General features: G+C 58.2%; 1 protein-coding gene across 1 annotated transcript in view; it reads left to right on the top strand.

The window, feature by feature from the left end:
- Positions 1-595: 595 nt before the first annotated feature.
- The window catches only part of MUC2 (mucin 2, oligomeric mucus/gel-forming), a 72,030-nt gene continuing 47,558 nt past the window's right edge, over positions 596-25,067 (top strand). Inside the window, 17 exon segments of the mRNA XM_039911648.1 lie at positions 596-671; positions 3,314-3,578; positions 6,744-6,858; positions 7,798-7,888; positions 7,990-8,099; positions 8,782-8,998; positions 9,944-10,069; positions 11,864-11,981; positions 12,279-12,417; positions 13,308-13,418; positions 14,642-14,711; positions 16,414-16,551; positions 17,540-17,704; positions 19,502-19,596; positions 21,702-21,828; positions 22,912-23,167; positions 24,432-24,484. Coding sequence (XP_039767582.1) covers positions 596-671; positions 3,314-3,578; positions 6,744-6,858; positions 7,798-7,888; positions 7,990-8,099; positions 8,782-8,998; positions 9,944-10,069; positions 11,864-11,981; positions 12,279-12,417; positions 13,308-13,418; positions 14,642-14,711; positions 16,414-16,551; positions 17,540-17,704; positions 19,502-19,596; positions 21,702-21,828; positions 22,912-23,167; positions 24,432-24,484 — 2,272 coding nt within the window.

Raw genomic sequence — 25,067 nt, 5'->3', positions numbered from 1 at the left:
GAGTCAGGGACCGTGTCCGACCTGATTAACTTGTATTCACCCCAGCACATAGAACAGTGCTTGGTGCATAAGTAAGTGCTTAACAAGTACCATTATTATCGATATTACCGATTTCACTGGGAGGAAAATAAAATCGCCCTTGAAAAGCAAGGGGGTCCACTTGATATCGTTGGCCCCACTCTTCCTCCCTACTGGCAAGTGATTTTTTTGTCTGTCTCTGGGGTTAGCTTCGCAGGGGGACCCCCCCCCCCCGGCCATGGAGACCACCCACTCCCAGAAGAGGGGGCATCCGGAGGGAGGTGCAGGCCGAGGCTGGGGTGGAGGCCGCAGCCACAGCTCCTGCAGAAGAGGCTAAATTTAACCCAAGGGGCCATAAAGGGATCCACGCCCGATAACTGAATCAACATCTCCCTGCCGCTGCCCTCCGCGTGCCCGCACGGACCCGTTTGCGTGATCGCCTGGCAAGACCCCACCCGGGCCTGCCCCTCCCCTGCCCTCTCCCCCACCCCCACCCCTCGGCCCGGCCCCCAGAGGGGGTTATAAAGGTCAGGTTCTCCACGGCCTTCGTCCTCCTAGACCTCCATCAGGAGCCAACATGGGGCTCAGATGCGCCAGCCTCTTGGCGCTCTGGCTGGCCGTGGTCTCTGTGGGCGTTAAGGGCACTGAGCAAGGTGAGCCTGGGCAGATCAGGGGGCTGAGGGTCGGGGGGGGGGGTCAGGTCCCCTGGGTGGGTAACCCGCTGCCCCTGGCCTTGGGTTTCCTCAGGAATGTGGGGTGCGGGGGTTGGGAAGGGATGGAGGGAGATAGATGGAGAGAGAGAGAGGCAGAGAGATACAGAGAGAAGGAGAGATAAAGAGACCCAGAGAGAAATAGAGAAAAAGAGAGAGATGGTAGGAGAGAGATAGAGATAAAGAAGGAGAGAGAAATAGCAAGACACTCAGAGAGACAAAGACAGAGAAAGATACAGAGAGAGACAGTGGAAGAGCGAGATAGAGATAGATACAGAGAGAGGGACAGCCAAACACAGAAACAGAGACAGACAGAGGGATAGAGAGAGAGGGAGAGGCAGCGAGACACAGAGACAGAGAAAGACAGAGATAGAGAGGTACGGAGAGACACAGTGGGAGAGAGACAGAAAGACAGAAAGACTGAGAGACAGAGAGGCATAAATGGAGACAAAGAGATAGAGAGAGACAGAGATACAGTGAAAGAGACGCAGAGAGATACAGAGAGACACAGAGAGAGACAGTGAGAGAGACGCAGGGAGAGATGGTGAGAGAGACAATGAGAGAGCCAGAGAGAAAGCGAGAGAAGGGGATCCTGGGGCCGGGCATGGGAGGGATGGGCAAGGGTGGACGGTAGCGGAGTTCCTGGGTACCACGGAATGGGGGTGGACAGACGGAAGGACGGACGAGGGGCAGACCATGGCTGCTTGGGTGGGTGGAAAACGGCCGAACAGAAGGAGAGAAAAGTGGGTGATGGATGGATGGGGGGGTGGGGTTTGCATGGGTGGGCGGGCAGGTGGGCCGGGGGTGGGGGACCGGACGGGTGGGAAGAGGTGGGTGGGCAACAGTGAGGCTGAAGGTGGGGGCGGGGGGAGACTTGAAAACGGCCCCTTACATTTTCTCCTTGCCGGACAAGGAAGGGGCAGCGCCCCCTGAGCTGGCCAATTCCTGCCACCCACTCCACCCCCCCCCCGCCACCCCGAGGGTCCCTGCGACCCTCCCCCACCGTCCTCGAGGACCCCCGAGGGGAGAGGGGCTCCGGGCAGCCCAGCCAGGGCAGCGAGCTGGGGAGAAGCTGAGCCATTTGGGCAGCTTGCTTGCCCTCTCTGGGCCCCAGGAAAATTTTGGCCACCTTGGATGGGCCAGGGCGCTTTGAGATTTTCGGGGTGGGAGGGCTGAGGAGGGGGGACGGGAAAAGAGGGGAGTCGTAGCCGTAGCCCCCAGAGATCCAAGGGCTCATTTGGGAAGGGCGGGGTGGACGGAGGATGGAGTGGCCGCCCCTCGGGCCCTGGAGGCCGCGGGGGAGCGAGGGGCGACCCTCAGCGGGAAAAGCGGGGGGCGTAGACTGGGGACGGGGCGGAGAATGGCACTAAAGAAATTTTAAGCAATTCCCCATTCTCAGCGTTTAGAACAGTGCTTGGCACATAGTAAGCGCTAAACAGATACCATCATTATTTTTGAACATCAGCTGTGGGCAGAGCGCTGTCCTGGGTTCCAACTAGGCGCCAAGCGCTGCACTAGGCTCCTAGTATGGGCTGATCCCTGTACTGGGCGCCTACTGTGTGCAGAAAGCCGTCCTGGGTACCTACCGTTTGCAGAGCACTGTACTGGACACCTACCGGCTGCAGAGCGCTGTTCTGGGAGCCTGCTGGATTCAAAGCGCTGTGCGATAGGCGCCTGCTGCGTTCACAGCACTGTCCTGGGCCCCTACTGAATGTAGAGCGCTGTACTGGGCGCCTATTTGGGGCAGAGCAGTGTAACAGGCGCCTACTGTGGGCAGAGCTCCGTGCTAGGCACCCGCCAGGTCTGGAGCAGTCGGGGTTACACAGACCAGGGGGAAGATTCTCATCCTTCTCCTCGGATCACCCCAAGACCCGCCTCTTGGGAAAACGAGCTGCCGTGAATGGGAGAATTTATCCAAAGGGACTAAGAGCAGATGGGAATGGTCTGGTCACCACCGAACGGACAGACGGACGGACGGGCGTCCATAAGTCCGAAGGGTCTGAGATCAGATAGGAATTGTCCCGTTATTCCTGGACCGATGGATAGAAGGGAATGCATAAATCCAAAGGGTCTGAGAGCAGATGGGAATCGTCCGGTCACTACTGGATGGACGCTCAGGAATGCATAAGTCCAAAGAGCCTGAGAGCAGGTGGGAATCGTCCGGTCACTACCGGACGGACGGGCTTGCAAAGGAGCACCGAGGCAGGGCGGGCGGCCGGGAGGGCTTCCTGGAGGAGGCGTCTTCGGGGGATGGGACTGGGGAGGATGGATAGATGGGAGTGCATAAATCCAAAGGGTCTGAGAACAGATGGGAATCGACCGGTCGCTACTGGATGGACAGACAGATGGGCACAGGATGCCAAGGGTCTGTGAGCAGACGAGAACCGTCCGGTCACTACTGGATGGACGCTCAGGAATGCCTAAGAGCCTGAGAGCAGATGGGAATCGTCCGGTCGCTACCGGACGGACGGGCGTGCATAAGAGCACAGAGGACTTCCCGGAGGAGGTGTCCTGGGGGGGTGTTGCAAGTGTCCAGCGCGGGGGGCTGGGGGTGAGCCCGTCCTGAGGTCCCCTTCTCCACGCAGTGCGGCCCCGGAACCACGGCCACCACGTCTGCAGCGCTTGGGGCGATGGGCACTACCGGACCTTCGATGGGGAGGTCTTCCGCTTCCCCGGCCTCTGCGACTATAACCTGGCTTCCGACTGTCGCGACACCTACAAGGAGTTCGTCGTCCACGTGGCCCGTGGCCTCAGCTCCGCCGGCCAGCTGGTCATCAAGTCCGTCCTCATCACCATCCAGGACGTCGTGGTCCAACTGACCCAGCAGCTGGCCACGGTCAACGGCGAGCTGTGAGTGGCCCTCAGGGGCCGGGGAGGGGCGGGGTGGTGGGGGTGGGGGTCCTAGGAGGGGTCGTTCATTCATTCATTCATTCATTCATTCATTCAATCAATCGAGCATTCACTTGAGCGCTTACTGTGTGCAGAGCACTGGACTAAACGCTTGGAAAGTACAATACGGCAAACAGCAAACCTCTCCACCATTTCATTCATTCATGCAATCGTATTTATTGAGCGCTCACCCTCTGCAAAGCACTGGACTAAGCGCTTGGAGAGTACGATTCGGCAACAGAGGCAATCCCTGCCCAACTACGGGCTCACGGTCTAGGAGGGGGGAGACGGTCGACAAAACAAGGTGACAGGCGTCAATAGCATCAGTATAAAAGCAATAGAATTATAGATTTATAAACATTGTTAATAAATAGAATAAATATGTCCATACATACATTAGTGCTGTGGGGCAGGGAGGGGTGTAGAGCAGAGGGAGGGAGTCGGGGCGATGGGGAGGGGAGGAGGGGGGAAGGGGGGCTCAATCTGGGAAGGCCTCCTGGAGGAGGTGAGCTTTCGGTAGGGCTTTGAAGGGGGAAGTGTTCTAGTTTAGTTAATATTGCCCTCTCCCAAGTGCTCAATATCACCAGCACCATCGACCCACAAAAATGGCAGTCGGAAGGAGCTGGGTTCCAATCCCCGCTCTGCCACTGACCACTGTGTGACCTTGGCAAGTCACTTCTCTTCTCTAGGCCTCCGTTCCTTTATCTGTAAAATAAAGATTAGTCAGTCAATCGTATTTACTGAGTGCTAACTGAGTGCAGGACACTGTACTAAGCACTTGGGAGATGGCGATATTAATTTAATTATTTAATTGTATTTATTGAGCACTTACCGTGGACGAAACACTGTACTAAGGGCTCGGAGGAGTACGATATAACAATAAACAGACACATTCCCTTGCCCACAACGAGCTAACAGTCTAGAGACAAGATTATGACCGTGAGCCCCACATGGGACAGGAACTGTGTCCAAACTGATTAGCTTGTATCTACCCCAGCGCTTAGTACAGCGCCTGGCACGTAGTAAGTGCTTAAAAAATTGCCGTTTTTAAAACAAAGCGAAAAACGAAGCAAAACAATGCAAGTGGCTGAGGCAGAGCCCGCCTGGCCGGCTTCCCCAACGATGGATTTGACTTTCCTCGAATTTCATTTCCCACGGGGTTTTCCCAATGAGCACTGGACTGGAGCCAGCAGCATTGAGCTTCTCAGTATTTACCGAGTGCCTATTCTGTGCAGAGCGCTGTGCTGGGCACCTACTGTGTGCACAGCGCTGTGCCTACTATATGGGTTCCAATCTCCATTCTTCCACTTGTCTGCTGTGTGACCTTGGGCCAGTCTTTTCACTTCTCTGTGTCTCAGTTATCTCAAGGGGATTAAGACTGTAAGCCCTATGTGGCATAGGGACAGTGTCCCACCCGATTAGCTTGTATCTACCCCAGCGCTTAGTACAGTGCCCGGTACATGGTAAGCGCTTAACAAATACCACTATTATTATTATTAATCGGCCAAAGTCACACAGCAGGCAAATGGCAGAGTGGTGATCAGCACTGAGATCCCCAGACCTGCCCCCCTACCCCTACTCCTGCCCCAGCCCCCCCCCCACACCTGTGACTCTCCGGGTCCTGTTTGCCCAGGGCGGCCGGGCGGGGGTCCAGATCTAATTTTATAGCCGTTTAGGGTGGGCGGGGTCCGGTGCCGCCCTTAGTGGGTACACAGAGGCACAAGAGCGCCGTGTGGTTGCCACGTGCCCGGCTTGGGCAGGGGTGTGGGCCCATGGGGGGTGGGGTCGGAGAGGGCAGGGTGATGGATCAACCCCGGCTCCGCCCCTGAGCGGCTGTGTGACCTTGGGTAAGTCCCTTACCCTCTTTTGGCCTCGGTGTCCTCATCTGTAGAGGCAGCATAGCCTAGCGATAGGCCCAGGAGTCAAAAGGACCTGGGTTCTAATGCCGACTCCTCCCTTTGTCTGCTGGGTGACCTTGGGCAAGTCACTTCACTTCTCTGGGCCTTAGTTACTTCATCTGTAAAATGGATATTAAGATTCAGTGCTTAGTATAGTGCCTGGCAGATAGTACGTGCTTAATAAATCCCATTATTATTATTGCTATTATTATGAGTCCTTTGTGGGACAGGGACTGAGTCCAACCTGATTAGCTTGTATCTACCCCAGCGTTCAGTACAATGTCTGGCACATAGTAAGTGCTTAACGAATACCACAATTACCATTATTATCGTTATTAGAATGTGGAGAAGACCCCTGCTCTCCCTCTTAGAGAGCAGGGGCCACGGGGACTGGGTCCTACCTGGCTACTCGTCTTTGACCACAGCGTTTAGCACGGAGTGGGTACTTACGAGAAACCAGAATGACGTCCCCAAGGAATTGGGGATGAAGAGGGGAGAGTCAAGGCGTGGGTGGGGTTCGATACAGTAGTGTGTCCCAGTGGAAAGAGCACAGGGCTGGGAGTCAGAGGATCTGGGTTCTAATCCCCGCTCTGCCCCTAGCCTGCTGCGTGGCTTTGAGCAGATCACTTCATTTCTCTGGGCCTCAGTTCCCTCATCTTCAAAATGGGGATTCAATCCCTGTTCTCCTTCCTCCTTAGACGGTGAGCCCCATGTGGGACAGGGACTGTGTCCAACCCGATTAACTTGTATCTACCTCAGAACAGCGCTTGGGACATAGTAAGCGCTCACCAAATATAATAATAATAATTATGGTATTCGTTGAGCGCGTGTTAAATGCCGATCCCTGTACTAAGCGTCGTGGTGGATACAAGCAAATCGAGTTGGACACAGTCCCTGTCCCAGCTGGGGCCCACAATCTCAATCTCCATTTTCCAAATGAGGTTTCCAGATAATAATGCTAATAATAATAATAGCGGAAGCCGGGAAGGCGAGTAGCACATGGCTCCTCGTGGGGTCCTCAGGGCCACGAAGGGCACGGAACGTGTCTGTTTATTGTTCAGTCGTCCTCTCCCCAGCGCTTAGTACTTTGCACACAGGAAGCGCTCAATAAATAAGACTGAGTGAACGAGTGAGGGTCCCTGGGCGGGGGTGGGTGAGCCGGCGGGGTGGTCCCGGGTCTACCCTGACCCCCTCCCTCGTGCCCTCCCCGCCGCCCCCTGCCCCCCAGGGTTCACCTCCCCTACTTCGCGCCCGGCCTGATCATCGAGAAGAGCGACGCCTACACCAAGGTCTCCGGCCGCGTCGGCCTCAAGCTGCTGTGGAACGGAGAAGACGCGCTCATGGTGCGAGTCCAACCGCCCCCGCAGACCCCCGACCCCCGGATCCCCTCCCCGGCCCTCCCCTCCCCCTCCTCGGCCCCCCTTACAACCCCTGCCCCCTCCTCGGCATCCCTGCCTTCCCCTGGCCCCTCCTCAGCGCCCCGTCCCCTCCTCAGGACCCCTGCCCCCTGCTCAGCGCCCCTGCCTTCCCTGCCCCCTCCTCAAACCCCTGCCTCCCCCTACGCCCCTCCTCAGCGTTCCTGCCTCCTCTCCAGAATTCCTGCCCCCTCCTCAGCGCCCCTGCCCCTCCCTGCCTCTTCCTCAGCACCCCTGCCCTCCCCTCAACACCCCGGCCCCTCCCCAAAACCCCCGCCCCCTCTTCAGCTCCCCTGCCTTCCCCTGCCTCCCCCAGCCTCTTCCTCAGCACCCCTGCCCCTCCCCTCAGCACCCCTGCTCCCTCCCCAACACCCCTGCCCCCTCCTCAGCGCCCCTGCCTCCCCCTCAGCATCCCTGTCCTCCCCTCAGCACCCCTGGCCCTTCCCCAACAGCCTTGCCCCCTCCTCAGCGCCCCTGCCTTCCCCTGCCTCCCCCTGCCCTCCCCTCAGCACTCCTGCCCCTCCCCAGCACCCCCGCCCCCTCCTCAGCGCCCCTGCCTTCCCCTGCCCTCTCCTCAGCGCCCCTGCCTCCTCCCAGAACCCCTGCCCTCCCCTCCGTACCCCTGCCCTCTCCTTACCCTTCCCTACCCCATCCCCTCAACGCCCCCACCCCCTCCCCACCCCTTCCCCTTCCTCCATCCGACCTTCGTCAACCCTCCCCAAGTCTAACTCGTAGCCTCCCGGCTGCCGTCGGGGCCCGATGAGCCGAGGCTGATGCCCGGAGGGTCCCTTCCCCCCTTCCTCGGGGGCGCCCCCCGCCCTGCCCCCCCGGGCTGACCCCCGCCCCCCGTTTTCTCCCGCGCCGCAGCTGGAGCTGGACGCTAAATTCAAGAACCACACGTGCGGTCTCTGCGGGGATTTTAACGGCCTGCCCACCTACTTTGAGTTCTTCAGCCAGGGTGAGGACCCCCGGGCCCTGCCCTCCGCGCGGGCTGGGGGAGGGGAGGAGGGAGGAGGGTCGCAGCCTCCTCATTTGCGGGGTCTCTCCTTCCCTCCACAGGTGTCCCCTACTCGGCGGTGGAGTTCGGGAATCTGCAGAAGGTGATGCACACGAGGCCGGACTGCGAGGACCCCGAAGAATCGCCCGTCCCTAAGGCCTGCGAGAAACACGTGCGTGTACACGGGGCCGGGGGTGGGGGGTGAGGGGGTCGGAGGAGGGGGCGGGCGGGGGGACGGCGTGGGGAGGGCGTGACTCTGCGCTACACTGCTCTGGACGGGGCTCCCGATGTGTGCAGGGCACTGTGCTGGGCGCTTTCTGTGTGCAGAGCGCTGTTCTGGGCGCCCGCGATGTGCAGGGGGCTGTCCTGGGTGCCCACAATGTTCAGAACGTTGTGTTGGACGCCTGCGATGTGCAGAGCGCTGTGCTGGGTCCTTTCGTGTGCAGAACGCCGTGCTGGGCTCCTGCTACACGCAGAGAGCTGCTCTGGGTGTCACAATGTGCAGAACTCTGTGCTGGGCGCCTGCGATGTGCAGAGCACTGTGCTGGGCGCTTTCTCTGTGCAGAGCGCCTTGCTGGGCACCTGTTATGTGTAGGGCGCTGTCCTGGGGGCCCATAATGTGTAGAACGCTGATCTGGGAGCCTGCTACGCGCAGAGCTCTATCCGGGTGCCCACAGTGGGCTGAACGCTGTGCTGGAAGCCTGCAGTGCGCTGTCTAGGACGCCCACAAGAACGCCGTGCTGGGCGCTTGCAGTGTCTAGAGAGCTGCGCTGGACGTCCGCAGTGCTGAGCCGCCTGCTACGTGCAGGGCGCTGTGCTGGGCGCCCGTGACCTCGGCCTTCCGTCTCTTGCAGCGCGCCGAGTGCCAGAAGCTGCTGACGTTGCCGGCCTTCGAGTCGTGCCAGGAGGTGGTGGACGTGGAGATGTTCGTGAAGGCCTGCGTGCAAGACCACTGCTCCTGTCGCGAGGAGACCCCCGCCTCTTGCCTCTGCGATACCGTGGCTCAGTTCTCCCGACAGTGCGCCCACGCCGGAGGCCGACCCGGAGCCTGGCGCTCCGCACGGTTCTGCCGTAAGCGCCTCCCGGGGGAGGGGGTCGGCCGGAGGGGCTGCGGGCACAGAAATCTGGACCCCGGGGTCGCCGGGTGGACTCTCCCCGGGGCGCGACTCTCTGCTTGGCCTCCTGCCGCTCTGAGATGGCTTCTCCACTCTCACCTCCTTTCTCTCCCAGATGCCCATTAGCCAAATCCTTGGATGGGCTAGTCGCTGGGGAGAGTCAGGGATGGAGAGGGGAGAGGCGGGGGCTGTTGGATGGTCCCTGCTGGGTCACCGGGGGAAAGTCCGGGATGGGGAGGGGAGAGGCGGGGGTGTGGGATGGTCTGTGTTGGGTCAGCGGACACTGGGGAGAGTCAGGGATGGAGAGGGGAGAGGCAAGGAGGTGTGGGATGGACTGCGTTGGGTCACTGGTCACTGGGGAGAGTCAGGGATGAAGAGGAGAGAGTCAGGGGGTGTTAAATGGTCCGGGCTGGGTCACTGGGGGACAGTCAAGGGTGGAGAGGGGAGAGTCAGGGAGTGTTGGATGGTCTGTGTTGGGTCACTGGTCACTTGGGGGTGTCAGGGATGGAGAGGCGAGAGTCAGGGGGTGTTGGATGGTCCGGGTTGAGCCACTGGGGGAGAGTCAGGGGTGGAGAGGGGAGAGTCAGGAGTGTGGGATGGTCTCTGTTGGGCCACTGGTCACCGGGGAGTCAGAGATGGAGAGGGAAGAGTCAGGGGGTATTGGGTGGTCCGGGCTGAGTCACTGGGGGAGAGTCGGGGCAACGAGAGTGCAGCTTTCCAGCTCTCGGGGCGAGCGTCCAGGAGAGCAGCCAGCCCTTTGGAGACAGAGTGGTGGGCTGAAAGGGGGTGGGCTTCCCCCCGGCGGTGGGCTCTCCGGGGGCGATGGGCTCCGCGGGGGCGGCGGACACAGCCCGCTGCTAGGTTCTCACCCCGCATCCCGCTGTGCTGTGCCTCCCTCCAGCCAAGACCTGCCCCGGCAACATGGTGTACCTGGAGAGCGGATCGCCCTGCGTGGACACGTGCTCCAACCCCGACATCAGCCTCCTGTGCGAGGAACACCCCATGGACGGCTGCTTCTGCCCTCAAGGTGCCACCCGATCTGCCCACACCCTGCCCCTACCCTGCCCCTTGCCCAGCCCCTGCCCAGATCCCTCCCTGCCCACCCCTCTAAAGGAGCAGCGTGGCGTAGTGGCTAGAGCCCGGGCTTGGGAGCCAGAAGGTCCTGGGTTCTAATCCCCACCCCGCCACTTGTTGACTGGGTGGCCTTGGGCAAGTCACTTAACTTCTCTGGGCCTCAGTTACCTCATATGTAAAGTGGGGGTGAAGAGTGGGAACCCTCGGTGGGACAGGGACTGAATCCAACGTGATTTGCTTGTATCCACCCCAGCGCTTAGTACAGGGCCCAGCACATAGTAAGCGCTTAACCCAGTACAGCAGTGAAGCAACTTGGCTTAGTGGAAAGGGGTTTGGGAATCAGAGGACGTGGGTTCTAATCCCGACTCCGCCACTTGTCTGCTGGGTGAGCTTGGGCAAGCCACTTCACTTCTCTGTGCCTCTGTAAAGTCATCTGGAGATTAAAACTGTGAGCCCCACGTGGGACCACCTGATTACCCTGTATCTACCCCAGCGCTCAGAACCGTGCTTAGCACTTAGTAAGCGTTTGACGAATACCAGTGTTATCATTATTACTATTATTATTGCCCAGCATCTGCCCAGACCCTTTCCAGCCCCGGTCTTGTCCTGCCCCTACCCAGCCCCCTGTCCAGCCCCCTACCCTTCCCTGCTCACCCCTCCATCCTGCCCAGTGTCATGAAACAGCGGGGGTAAACCATGGGTCCCAGGGTGGCAGGAATCCCAAAACTCAAGAATCTGCCCCTGTCTGGTCTCCATGGCCTTGGGGAAGATGATCCCGCTCTGTTCTTGGCTCTTGGGTCACTCCGGGGTCTGAGGGCTGGGGAGACCCGCCCCTTGGCTCCCGACGCCCAGGATTCTCAGGCTGCCCGGATAGTAATAATAATATCAATAATAAGAATTAAGGTATTTGTTAAGCGCTTACTATGTGCCAAGCACTTGTCTAAGCGCTGGGGTAGGAGAGAAGCAGCGTGGCTCAGTGGAAAGGGCACGGGCTTTGAGTCAGAGGTGATGGGTTCGAATCCTAGCTCTGCCACTTGTCAGCTGTGTGATTGTGGGCAAGTCACTTAACTTCTCTGTCCCTCGGTTACCTCGTCTGGAAAATGGGGATGAAGGCTGTGAGCCCCACGTGGGACAACCTGATTCCCTTGTGTCTACCCCAGCGCTTAGAACAGTGCTCTGCACATAGTAAGCGCTTAACAAATACCATCATTATTATTAGAGAAGCAGCGTGGTGGAAAGAGCACGGGCTTGGAAGTCAGAGGATGTGGGTTCTAATCCCGGCTCCGCCACTTGTCTGCTGTGTGACCTCGGGAAAGCCGCTTAACTTCTCCGGGTCTCAGCTCATCTGTAAAACGGGGATCCCTCGGATCCCTCGTCTGTAAAATGGGGTTTAAGACTGTGGGCCCCACGTGGGGCAACCTGATTACCTTCTCAGCGCTTAGTACAGTGCCTGGCACATAGTAAGCGTTTAACAGATACCGTAATCATTATTATCATCATAGAAGGTAGTCAGGTTGTCCCACGCGGGGCTCACAGTCTTAAACCCCATTTTACAGACGAGGCATCTGAGGCCCAGAGAAGTGGAGTGACTTGACCAAGGTCACCCAGCAAGAAGGATGGAGGAGCCGGGATTAGAACCCCCGTCCTCTGACTCCCAGGTCTTTCCCCTGAGCCAAGCTGGGGAGGGGATGCGGATGGGGGTCAGGGAGCGGACACTGACGGTCCCCCACCCCCCTCGCCTGGGCAGGCACGGTGTTGGACGACCTCACGGGCCAAGGCTGCATCCCCCTGGAGCAGTGCCACTGCAGAGTGCAGGGTCGCCAGTACGAACCCGGGAGCCGAGTCACCCAGGATTGCCAAGAGTGGTGAGCGCCGGACACCGGGGTCCGAGGGCCAGCGGGGAAGGGACCGTCAGGGACCCGAGGACATCGGGGTCCGAAAAGGAGGGGAAGGGGGTCTGGGCCCCAGGGAGTCCGGCAGGCGGACGTCGCCAACCGAGAACGGGGCGAGGGAGAAACAAGGAAACTAGGAGAGAAGCGGGGGGCGTCCCGAGGTGGGCCGCGGGGACGGCCGGAGGAGTAGCCGCGGGGCCGTGGGGCGGTGAGGACAGGCCTCCTGGCGGAAGAGGCTGGGGGAGGTGACCACGGTCTCTCCGCGGGCAGCAAGTGCCACGCCGGTGGCTGGCGTTGCCGGGACCTGCCGTGCCCGGGCACGTGTAAGCTGGAGGGCGGCTCCCACCTGACCACTTTCGACGGGAAGATGTTCACGTTCCACGGAGACTGCTACTACGTCCTGTCCAAGGTAGGCGCCCCACACCAACTCCCGAGCCGGGTCTCTCCTCCTCCCGCCTTCTCTTTTTCCTCCTCTTCCTTCTCCCTCCCGTCTCCCACCTTTTCTTCTTCCTTCTCCTCCTCCTCCTCCTCCCTCCTCCGTTTTCATTCTCCTCCTCCTCGTCTTCGTTCTCCTCCCTCGACCGTTTTTCTCCTCCTTGTCTCTTCTCCTCCTTCTCTCCCCTCTTCCCGTCTTTTCTTCCTTCTCGCCCTCCTCCTCCCTCCTCCTTTTTTTCCCTCTTCCTCTCTTCTCCTTTTTCTTCTCTTCTCTCCTCCGTGCCTCTCTTCCTCCCTCCTCTTCCTCCCTCCTCCTCTCCCTCCTCCTCCTTATCCCCTGCCTTCTCCCGACTTCTCCTCTTCCTCCTTTCTCTTCCCCCCTTCCTCCTTCTCCTCCTCTTCCTCTTCTTCCTCCTCCTTATCATCTGCCTCCTCCCAACTTCTCCTCTTCCTCCTCTTTCTCCTTCTCCACCTCTCCTCTTCCTCCTCCTCCTTTTCCTCCTCCTCCTTATCCCCTGCCTCCTCCCAACTTCTCCTCCTCCTGCTCCTCTTCTCCTTCCTTCTCCCCCCCCTTCCTCCTCCTCCTCCTTTTCCTCTTCTTCCTCCTTCTTATCCCCTGCCTCCTCCCAACTTCTCCTCTTCCTCCTCTTTCTCCTTCTCCACCCCTCCTCTTCCTTCTCCTCCTTATCCCCTGCCTCCTCCCAACTTCTCCTCCTCCTCTTCTTTTTCCTTCTCCTCTCCCTCCTCGTCATCTTCCTCCCCCTCCTCCTCTTCCTCCTTCCCCCGCCTGCTCCGGGGTCCTGGGCGGTGTGGGGGGCCGGGGGCCCAGTCCGGCGGCCCTGACCGAGGTCGGTTGTCTTGCAGGGCTCCGGGGTCGATTCCCACACGGTCCTGGCCGAGCTGGTCCCCTGCGGATCCTCGGACAAGCAGACCTGCCTCAAGTCCGTCGTGCTCTTGGCCGACAAGAACAAGAACGTGAGTTCGGAGGGGAGCCCAGACTCCCCCTCCCCCCATCCCCCAACCCCCAGGCGATCGCGGGGGAGGGGAGGTGGGAGACCCCGTATTCGAGTCCCGGTCTGCTCTCTCCTACCCGTCCTGCTGGGTTGGACAAGTCTTAGAACAGTGCTTGGCAAATAGTAAGCGCTTAACAAATACCATGATCATCATCATTATTATTATTGTGAAGTCACTCAACTCATTCATTCACTCATTCACTTAAATCGTATTTATTGAACGCTTACTGTGTGCAGAGCACCGTACTAAGGCCCTGGGAGAGGATCATAGAACAATAAACAGACTCATTCCCTGCCCACGACGAGCTTACAGTCTACACTCAACCTCTCAGTGCTCAACGTCCTGGTTTTTAAATGGGGAGGAGGTCCCTGCGTCCCGTCTTAGCGGATAGAACCCGGGCCCGGGAGTCAGAAGGACTTGGGTTCTAATCCCGACTACCCCACGTCTGCTGTGTGACTTTGGTCACTTCACTTCTCTGGGCCACAGTTCCTTCATCTGTAAAATGGGGATGAAGACTGTGAGCCCCATGTGGGACAGGGACGGTGTCCAAACTGATTACCTTGTATCTACCCCAGCACTTAGAAGAGTGCTTGGCACATAAGTAAGCACGTAAGTAGAACCATAATTTTTTTTTGACCCCAGAGCTTAGTAAAGTGCTTGGCATAGAGTAAGTACCAAATAGACACCAGAACCAAGTAACCAACCTAGCAGCACTGGGGCAGTTGCTGCCGCATAGGGGAAGAGGTGCAAACGTATCTGTAATTCTTTTTTTTCCCATTTAATAGTATTTATGGAGCGCTTACAGTGTCAGTGCACTGTTTTAAGCGCTTGGGAAAGTACAGTGCAGCAACAAAGAGTGACAATCTGTAATGTAAGTGGAGGCAAAATATTCCGGGTGTGAGCCCCTTCTTAAATATCTCTCAGGGCCCCTGAGGGCGCCCAGCCGCTGGGTGGGCTCTGAGGGTCCCCAGTGTATTCTAAATGAGCGGCAGAAACCCGCACATCCAGCAGCACCCCCCTCCCCACTTAAACCGTCCCTTCGACCCCCGTGGCCCAGGACTGAGGGGTGCAAAGGGCGGGCAGACGGGACCAGCCGGGGAGTTCCCTGACTTGACCTCGGGCCTGAGAGGTGAATCTAGGGATCCTTCCGAAACTTAGGAAGCCCCTCCCTCCCTTCCCCACAGGCTTTGGTGTTCAAGGCCGACGGCAGTGTCCTCCTCAACGAACTGGAAGTCCATCTTCCCCACGTGACTGGTGAGAACGCCCCTGCCCCCCCCCCCCACCCCCGATAAGACCCTGGGGGGCAGGAGGGGATGGAGACCCCAGTTGGGGATATCTGGCCTAGGCCGCCCCCTCAGTGGAGCGGGGTGAATGGGGGGGGGGGGGGTCTCTGTCGGGGGAAGCCAGAAGTCTAAAGGAGCTGGAAGCCACAGGGCGTTCTCCTCAGTCACCGCACCTGGGGCTGGTGGCACACCGGGATCAGCTCGGGGTGAGCAGAGAAGGAAGGCCACAGAAGGAGGGCAGAGAAGAAAGGCAGAGAAGGGCAGAAAAAGGGCAGACAAGACGGGCAGAAAGGAGGACAGAAAAGGAAGAGCAGAGAAGAAAGGGCAGAAAAAGGGCAGAGAAGAAAGGCAGAGAAAGACAGAGAAGAAAGGAAGAGGAGGGTAGAGAAGAGCAGAGAAGAAAGGGCAGAAAAAGGGCAGTGAAGAAAGTCAGAGAAGGACAGAGGACTGAGTAGAAAGGCAGAAAAAGAAGGGCAGAGAAGAAAGGGCAGAAAAAGGGCAGTGAAGAAAAGCAGAAAAGGACAGAGGAGGAAAGGCAGAAAAGGGTAGAGAAGAAGGGCAGAGAAGGAAGGGCAGAAAAAAGCCAGTGAAGAAAGGCAGAGAAGAACAGAGGAGGAAGGGCAGAGATGGACAAGGCAGATAGGCCAGGTGGGGAGGACTGAGAGGTTTGGACGCAACAGTCTGAAAAGATCCCAGGCCCAGAGGGGTCAGGGTTGGGGGTCCCAGAGCTAGGAAGGGGGCGGACAGGGTGGACACGGAGTTACTGCTCCTCATGTCCCACCTCCAGGGCTCGAGCTGTGGGGCTGAGCCAGCCACGGCCTGGCTCACAATCCATCATTTGTGGATTGTGTCCATCATCATTTACTGGGTGCTGAGCACTGTACTGAGTCCTTGGGAGAGTACATTTATAAAGGCAGAGATTAAGATTGTGAGCCCCATATGGGACAGGGACTGTGCCCAACCCAATTTGTTTGTATCCACCAGAGCGCTTAGTAGAGTGCCTGGCACACAGTAAGTGCTTAACAAATACCTGAATCTTTTTTTTATTATTAACAATAATGAATTATTATGGTATTTGTTAAGTGCTGGCTATGAGCCAGGCACTCTACTAAGAGCTGGGCAGGGTACTAAGCACCGCTATATTGTTCTATTGCCCCCTCCCAAGCGCTTAGGGCAGTGCTCTGCACCCAGTAAGCGCTCAATCAATACGATTGGCTGATTGATGATGATGATGATGATGGTCTTTGTTAAGCGCTTACTATGTGCCAAGCGCTGTTCTAAGCCCTGGAGTAGATACAAGAAAATCAGGTTGTCCCACGTGGGGCTCACAGCCTTCATCCCCATTTTACAGATGAGGTAACTGAGGCACAGAGAAGTGAAGTGACTTGCCCAAAGTCACACAGCTAAGTGGCGGAGCCGGGATTAGAACCCATGACCTCTGACTCCCGAGCCCTTGCTCTTTCCACTAAGCCACGCTTAGTGGCTTGATCTCGGGACCCTCCCCGAGTGGCGCCCCCCATCCGGGCCTAGACGTGGGAGAGGGCTTAGTGGAGTTTCCCAGAAGCCCTTGCAAGAGTGTGGTTTTCCTCCCACCCCCGCGGTGGAGTTTCCCAGAAACCCTTGCCAGAGTGTGGTTTTTTTCCCCATCCCCCCCACCCCTGTTGTCCTCGCAGCCAGCTTCTCCGCCTTCCGGCCATCCTCCCATCACATCATCGTGCGCACGTCCTTCGGTCTCAAGCTGCAGGTGCAACTGCTGCCCGTCATGCAACTCTTCATCACCATGGACCCCATCGCCAAGGGCTCCCTCCAGGGTCAGTGCGGGCCTCCGGGACAGGAGCCTCCCCCCTCCCCTCCGACCTCTGACCCCTGACCCCTCACCCCGGCTCCTAGCTCTTCCCATCTCGAGGGGCATCTCCATCCTCGGGCACCCCGATTCCATCTGCCCCCAGCCTCGGGTACCCCTCATCCCTTGTGCCCCCAGCCTTGGCCACCTCTAACTCCATCGACTCCCAACCTCAGGCACATCCGCACCTCATAATAATAATAACGGTATTTGTTAAACGCTCACTATGTGCCAAGCACTGTTCTATGCACTGGGGTAGATACACGATAATCAGGTTGTCCCACGTGGGGCTCACGGTCTTAATCCCCATTTTACAGATGAGGTAACTGAGGCACATAGAAGTTAAGTGACCAGGGGGTCTTGGACACCCCAAACACCATCTGCCCTCACCCTCGGAAACCTCCCACCCCTTGTGCCCCCATCTTGGGCACTTCTAACTCCATCTCCCCCCAGCCTCAAGCACACCTCCACCTCATAATAATAATAACAATAATAATGATATTTGTTAAACGCTTACTATGTGCCAAGCACTGTTCTAAGCGCTGGGGTAGATACAGCGTATTCAGGTTGTCCCACGTGAGACTCACAGACTTAATCCCCATTTTACAGATGAGATAGCTGAGGCACAGAAAAGTGAAGTGACTTGGCCAAAATCACACAGCTGATTAGTGGCGGAGTGGCACCCCTTGTGCCCCCAGCCTCGGGCACCTCTAGCTTAGGGCACCTCCCACCCTTTTTGCCCCCAAGCTTGGGCATCCCAAATTCCATCTGCTCTCAGCCCTGGCCACCACCCACCCCATGTGACCCCAGCCTCGGGCACCCCCTTCCACCCCCAACCTCTGGCACCTCCTACCCCTGCCCGCCCCCCCAGACCCGAAAAAAGAAGCCACGTCGACCCGCACCCTCCCTTATCCCCTCGCCCCCCGACTCAACCCCTCTGCCCCCCGGCCCTGCAGGTCTCTGTGGGAATTTCAACGGCATGGAAGGGGACGATTTCAAGACGGTGAACGGACTGATCGAGGCCACGGGTGCCAACTTCGCCAACACCTGGAAGGCCCACTCCACCTGCCAGGACAAAGCCGACTTGCTGGACGACCCCTGCGCCCTCAGCATCGAAAGTGGTAACTAGCCTGGCGGCTCCCCCGACGCTAACTGGACACTGCCCTATCTGCAGAGCACTGTGCTGGGCACCTGCTGTGTGCAGAGCACTGTGCTGGGCGCCTGCTGCGTGCACAGAGCACTATGCTAGAAGCCTGCTGGATACAGAGCACTTTGCTAGGCGCCTGCTGGGTGCACAGAGCACCGTGCTAGGAGACTGCTGGATACAGAGCACTTTGCTAGGCACCTAGTGGGTGCAGAGCACTGTGCTAGGCACCTGCTGGGTGCAGAACACTGTATTGGTTGCCTATTGAGGGCCGAGGGCTGACTTGGGCTCCTGGGTTCTGCAGAGCGCTGTCCTCAGCGCTAGGGAGGGAGCGGCTGTTGGAAAAAGGACCATCTCTGCCCTGGACAGAAGCGATGGGACGGTGGGAAACAGAGAGAGAAAGGAAAGGTGGCCAGGGGCCCTTCGGGAATCGATCAAGGACGCCCAGCAGGATGGACCGGGGGAGAGAAGGGCGACCGGAGGTGCCGAGGCAGGAGGCGGGAGAGGAAGTGAAAGCAGGGAGGGCTTCCTGAAGGAGGGAGGGCTTCCAGGAAGTTGTGGAGATTGGTAGATTTGGCGGGCGGTGAGGAGTAGCGGTCTTCCCCCAGCTTTTCCCCCGGCCCTTGAGGCCCACAGGTGCCAGAGCAGTTTGCTGGGCAGCAGGAGGGCAGTGAGTGGGTAGGCCTTGGCAGGGTATGCCACCCCAGGGCAGTGCATGCCTGCTGCTGCTTCCCAGCCCTGTGCCCAGGAGTTCTCGAGCAGGCAACGCTGCCAAGGTACCCAGAGGCGGGCAGGGGCCGGGAGGGTGGGCAGAGGTCAGGGAGGGGTTCTGGTGGCCGGACTGGTGGCTGTCCCCCTCCCCAGCTGAAACCCTCAATCAGCCAGTCAACGGTGAATCGACAGAACAACAGTTGAGGGTACAGCACTGTAGTGAATGCCTGCTCAGGGCTCTGTGGCTCTCTACTGTGCACCGTGGTCCTGTCGAGGGCAGAGCTATTGGCACCGTACTGAATATCTGCAGAGGACAGAGGCCTGTACTGATCGCCTGCCGAGGGGCACTGCAGTGAGCAGGTGCTGAGGGCGCTCTGACACTGTACTAAGTGCCCGCTGAGAGCACTGTGGTGCTGTACTGAACGCCTGCCCAGGGAAATGAAGCACTATACTGACAGCCCAGAAACACAGCACCGTTTCCGGTCACAGAAATCACAGTGCAATGGGGGAGGCAGGCAAGGCGGGGGAAGGAGGAGGAGGAGGAGAAGGAGGAGGAGGAGGGGGAGGGGAAGGAAAGAAGGAGGAAGAGGAGGAGGAGGAGAAGGAAGAGGAGGAAGAAGGGAAGAAAAAAGGAGGAGGAAGAAGAGGAGGAGGAGGGGAAGGGAGAGGAGGAGGAAGAAGTCGAAGAAGGGGAGGAGGAGAAGGTAGAAGAGGAGGAGGAGAGGGGAAGGAAGAAAAAGAAGAGGAGAAAGGAAGAGAAGGAAGAGAAGGAGGAAGAGGGGAAGGAAGGGGAGGAGGAAGAGATGGAAGAAGGGGAGGAGGAGGAGGGGAAGGGAGAGGAGGAAGAGAAGGAGCAGGAGGGGAAGGAAGGTGAGAAGGAGAAGGAAGAATGGGAGGAGGAGGGAGGGCGGAAAGAAGACAGAGGTTCTGTGAGTCCGGAGCCCCGCCAGGTTCAGCAGCCCAAAGGACGCGACCCTGACTCTCCTCCCTTCTCTCCCCCTCTCCCTCTTCTCCCCCACCTCCCCCTTCCTCCTCCCCCATCCTCCCCCCACCCCTCCTCCAGCCAACTACGCGGAGCACTGGTGCTCCCTGCTGAAGAAGCAGGACTCGCTGTTCTCCAAGTGCCACTCGGCTGTGAATCCCAACGACTATTACAAGGTGGGACATGGATCCATCCGCCATCGACGGGCCAGGAAGCTGCCGGCCTGGGAGCCAGGGGACCTGGGTTCTCATCCCGGCCCCGACCCCTGCCTGCAGGTGGACCGTGGCCAAGGCACTTCTCTTCCCTCAGCCTCAGTTTCCTCATATGATAATAATAATAATGGTATTTGTTAAGCGTTTACTGCGTGCCAGGCTCTGTTCTAAGCACTGGGGTGGATACAAGCAAAGCGGTTGGGAGACGGTCCCTGCCCCACGTGGGATTCTCTGACTCAATCTCCATTTTCCAGATGAGGGAACTGAGGCACAGAGAAGTGAAGTGACTTTCATTCATTCATTCATTCAATCGTATTTATTGAGCGCTTACTGTGTGCAGAGCACTGGACTAAGTGCTTGGAAAGTACAATTCGGCAACAGATAGAGACAAACCCTACCCAACAATGGGCTCACAGTCTAGAAGAGAGAGAGATAACAAAACGAAACAAGATTTGCCCAAGGCAACACCTTAGACAAGTGGCGGAGTCGGGATTAGAACCCATGACCTTCTGACTCCCAGGCCCCGGGCTGTACCACTCTGTCAGGCTCCTTCTCGTCTGTCAGATGGGGATTCAACTCCTGGTCTTTCTCCCACTTAGAAAGTGAGTCCTGGGTGAGACAGGGACTGTACTTCTATCCCAGTGCTTATTGTCAGCGACCCTGGGAAGCAGTGTGGCCTAGGAGTCAGAGGACCTGGGTTCTAATCCTGACTTGGCCACTTGTCTGCTGGGTGGCCTTGGACAAGTCACTTAACTTCTCGGTGCCTCAGTTACCTCATCTGTAAAATGGGGATTAAGACTGTGAGCCCCACGTGGGACAACCTGATTCCCCTGTGTCTACCCCAGCGCTTAGAACAGTGCTCGGCACATAGTAAGAGCTTAACAAATACCAACATTATTATTATTATTGCCTGCTGGGTGGCCTTGGGCAAGTCACTTCATTGCTCTGTGCCTCAGTTCCATCATCTACAAAACAGAGATTCAATTCCTGTTTTCCTTCCTAATAATAATGTTGGTACTTGTTAAGCGCTTACTATGTGCCAAGCACTGTTCTAAGCGCTGGGGTAGATACAAGGTAATCAGGTTGTCCCATGTGGGGCTCACAGTCTTCAATCCCATTTTACAGATGAGGTAACTGAGGCATGGAGAAGTTAAGTGACTTGCCCAAGGTCACACAGCTGACCAGCGGAGGAGCCGGGATTAGAACCCACGACCTCTGACTCCCGAGACCGGGCTCTTTCCACTGAGCCCCGCTGCTTCCTACTTAGACCGTGAACTTGTATGGGACTTGATTAGCTTGTATCCGCCCCAACCCTTAGTACAATGTTTGGCACATAGTAAGCGTTTAGCAAATACCACAGTTATCATTATTATCGTCTCTCCCTCTGGACTGTAACCTCCCTGTGGGCAGGGAACGTGTCCGCCAACTCTGTCCTATTGTCCTCTCCCAAACACTTAGTATAGTGCTCTGTACACGGTAAGTGCTCAGTAAATGCCATTGATCAACCCATCAATCAGTGGTATATGTCGAGCTCTTACTTTGTGCAGAGCACTGTGCAAAGCATTTGGAAGAGGACAATACAATAGAGTTGGTAGACATGTACCCTGCCCCGCTGAGACCCCGTCCCCCACCCTCACCGGGAAGCGGAGCAGACCATGCTCTCTGTTTTTATGGAAAGTGCTCCTGGCCTACAGACCTTTGCCTTTTTGACCCAGACTCACTTGTTTTCACTAATGATATCAGTTAAGCATTTACTACGTGCCAAGCGATGGGGTAGATACAAGTTAATCGGGTTGGACACAGTCCATGTTCCCCAAAGGGTTCACGGTCCTAATCCCCATTTTACAGATGAGGTAACTGAGGCCTGGAGAAGTGACTTACCCAAGGTCACCCAGCAGACAAGGGATGCGGCTGGGATTTGAACCCTGGCCCGGGTTCCATCCACTGGGCTGTAGGCTCACAGTTGGGAGTGCGGGGATGTAGGGGTGGAAAGGGGTGACCCTTGTTGCTTTCTCCGGGTCTCCCGGGGGTGGGGTGTCTTTAACCCTTTTTCCACTTCCTGTCCGCAGAGGTGCAAATACGACACTTGCAACTGCCAGAACAGCGAGGAGTGTCTGTGTGGAGCTCTGTCCTCCTATGCCCAGGCCTGTGCCACCAAAGGCATCCTTTTGTGGGGCTGGAGAGAGCAGATCTGCAGTGAGTGCCCCCCGCCCCAAGCCCCCTCCCCACTCTCGCCCCGAGCCCCCTCCCCACGCCCACCTGGGTAGAAAGAGCATTTATTTATTCAACGCTTCCTGTGTGCAGATCACGGTACCAAGGGCTGAGAGGGGCATCTGGGCATTAAACACGGTCCCTGTCCCTTGGGGGGGGGGGGCTTACAATCTAAGGCTCCCCCCTCCCCCCACCTGCTGGCTTCCCGCCGGGGTCTTGGAGGATCCAGCTCGTGGAGGGTGAGACCCAGTGCTGGCCCTCCCCAAAGCCCCCTGCCATCCGGACCTCGCCCAACCCAGATCAGTCCAGCAGGGCAGCACGGTCGGATCTGTCAGGTACTTGCTATGTGCCAAGCACTATGCAGGACGCTGGGGGAGCAGCCGAACAGTAATGGATTGTCCCTCTGAAGCTTAGGGTCCCTCTATGTCCTTGCTCCATGCCCCCTGAGTGTTCCCCACACTAAACGGTCCACTCTCCATCACAGAGCCTCCTGACCAGTCCCCCTCTCTGCTCTGGTGCCCCTTGGGCGGCCCTCTCTCCACGCTGGTGCTCTCCAACTGGTCCCCCTCCCTGCCCTGGTGTCCCTTGACCCGTCGTCCTCTCTGCCCCGGCACTCCCTGACCGGTCCTCCTCTGTGCCCTAGCCCCCCCGACCCGTCACCCTCTCTGTCCCTGTGCCCCCGGAGCAGTCCCTCTCCTCCCTGGCACTCCCTGAACGGTCCCCCTCTTTGCTCTGGTGCCCCCTGACTGTTCCCCCTCTCTGCCCCGGTACCCTCCAAGTGGCCCCTTCTCCACCCTGACACCCTCTCACCAGTCCCCCTTCCTGCCCCGCGACCCCTGACTGGAACCATTCTCTGCTCCGGTACCCCTCAAGCGGCCGTCTCTTTGCCCTGGCGCCCTCGACTGGTCCCCCCTCTGCCCCGGCACCCCCTGACCAGTCCCCTTCTCTGCCCGGTGCCCCTTGACCGGTCCCCTTCTCTGCCCCGTCACCCCCGACCGGCCCCCCTCTGCCCAGGCGCCCCCTAATCCGTCCCAGTGCCCTCTGACGGATGCCCCCCTCTCCTGGCAGACAAGGAGCTGGGCTCCTGCCCCAGCACGCAGGTGTTCTTGTACAACGTGTCGTCGTGCCAGCAGACCTGCCGCTCCCTGTCCGAGCGGGACCAGCACTGCCTGCAGGGCCTGGCACCGGTGGACGGCTGCGGCTGCCCGGCTCACACCTTCCTGGACGAGAGGGGTCACTGCGTGCCCATCGCCAAATGCTCCTGCTATCACCAAGGCCAGTACCTGGAGGCCGGGCATGTGGTCCTCAGGCAGGAGGAACGCTGGTGAGTCCACGTCCGGGCCCCCCGGGGGGCTTCGGGGGTCCCCTCTCGTGGGAGTTCAGTGCCCTCTCCTCTGGGGGTCCCAGCTCCTTCTGCCCTGGCGTCCAGTAGCCCTCCGCTGGGAGTCCAGTATCCTCTCTTCTGGGGATGATAGTAATAATTATTATTAAGGTATTTGTTAAGCGCTTACTATGTGCAAGGCACTGTACTAAGCGCTGGGCTGGATACAACAAATCAGATTGGACACAGTCCCTGTCCCACGTGGGGCTCACAGTTTCAATCCCCATTTTATAGATGAGGTAACTGAGGCCCAGAGAAGTAAAGTGACTTGCCCGAGGTCACACAGCAGAGAAGCGGCAGAGCCAGAATTAGAACCCATGACCTTCTGACTCCCAGGCCCGTGCTCTATCCACTACGTCATGCTGCTTCCGAGAGCCCCCTCCCCTGGGGTCCAGTACCCCCTCCTCTGGGAGTTCAGTACTCTCTCTTCTGGGGTCCCAGCACCCCCACCCCGGGGGTCTCAGCTCCCCCTGCAGAAGCAGCATGACCTAGTGACAAGAGCACGGGTTTGGGAGTCAGAGGTCTTGGGTTCCAATTCCCACTCCACCACTCGTCCGCTGTGTGACCTTGGGCAAGTCACTCCACTTCTCTTTGCCTCAGTTCCTCATCTGTAAAATGGGGATTAAGACTATGAGCCCCCCATGGGACCACCCGATTACCTTGTATCTACCCCAGCGCTTAGAACAGTGCTTGGCACATAGTTAAAGCTTAACAAATACCATAATTATTAATTATTATTAGGTCCCACTATCTCCTCCCCGGGGGTCCCAGGTTTCCCTCCTCTGGGAGTCCAGTACCCACTTCTCTGCGAGTTCAGTACGTTCCCCTCTGGGGGTCCCTGCGCCCCCTCCTCAGGGATTCATTACCCCTCCGGAGTCTCCGCAAACTCCGCCACCCCCAGGTCTGGTCGGAGGGGCCTAAGACCCCTGCTCTGGCCCCTCCTGCCCTCAGCACGTGCCGAACCCAAATCGCCCCCCACCCCTTCTGCCCCCTGCCCTTTCTGCCCCCCACCCCTCCCGCCCCTCGCCTCTGGGTGGGGGGAGAGGAAGCGGAACCCAGGCATCCCGACTGGCCAGCCTGTAAGTCGGGGCCCAGGACGGGCTGCCGAGGGGTCTGTTGGACTCGAAGCCCCCTCCCGAGCCCTCCCTGAGCCCCCAGCCCTCCGCCCCGAGCCCCCCACCCTGAGCCCCTGCCTCTTTCCCCGCAGCGTCTGCCGGAACGGAAGGCTGCACTGTGTACAAATCCGGCTGCTCTCTCAGAGTGAGTGACCCCCACCCACCTACCCACCCTGAAGACCCCCGCCCACCTCCCCATCCTGAAGACCCCCCGACCCAGCCCACCTTCCCACCCTCCACACCATTGCCCCCATCCCATCTTCCCACCCTGCAGACTCCCACCCCGACCCTGCAGACCCTCACCCACCCCTTCACTCTGGAGATTGTTTTAGGTTTGGGTCCCCTCCCAGGACCCCAGCGCCTTATTCACCATCCCCTCCACAAACACACAAACACACACACACACACACAATTTCTATTAATGTCTGTCTCCCCCTCTAGACTCTCCGCTCGTTGTGGGCAGGAAATGTGTTTATTGTTGTACCATACTCTCCCAAGCGCTTAGAACAGTGCTCTGCACACAGTAAGCGTTCAAAAAATAAGATAGACTGATTCGCTCATACATACAAACACACACACACACACACTATTTCTATTAATGTCTGTCTCCCCCTCTAGACTGTAAGCTCGTTGTGTACAGGGAATCTGTTCATTTTTAAATTGCCCTCTCTCAGTCATTCATTCAATTGTATTTATTGAGCACTTACTATGTGCAGAGTATTGTACTA

The sequence above is a fragment of the Ornithorhynchus anatinus genome, chromosome 3 (genome assembly GCF_004115215.2).
Source record: "Ornithorhynchus anatinus isolate Pmale09 chromosome 3, mOrnAna1.pri.v4, whole genome shotgun sequence".
Lineage (NCBI taxonomy): Eukaryota > Metazoa > Chordata > Mammalia > Monotremata > Ornithorhynchidae > Ornithorhynchus > Ornithorhynchus anatinus.
The sequence above is the reverse complement of the archived record's forward strand: the minus strand, read 5'-3'. Positions and strand labels throughout refer to the sequence as shown.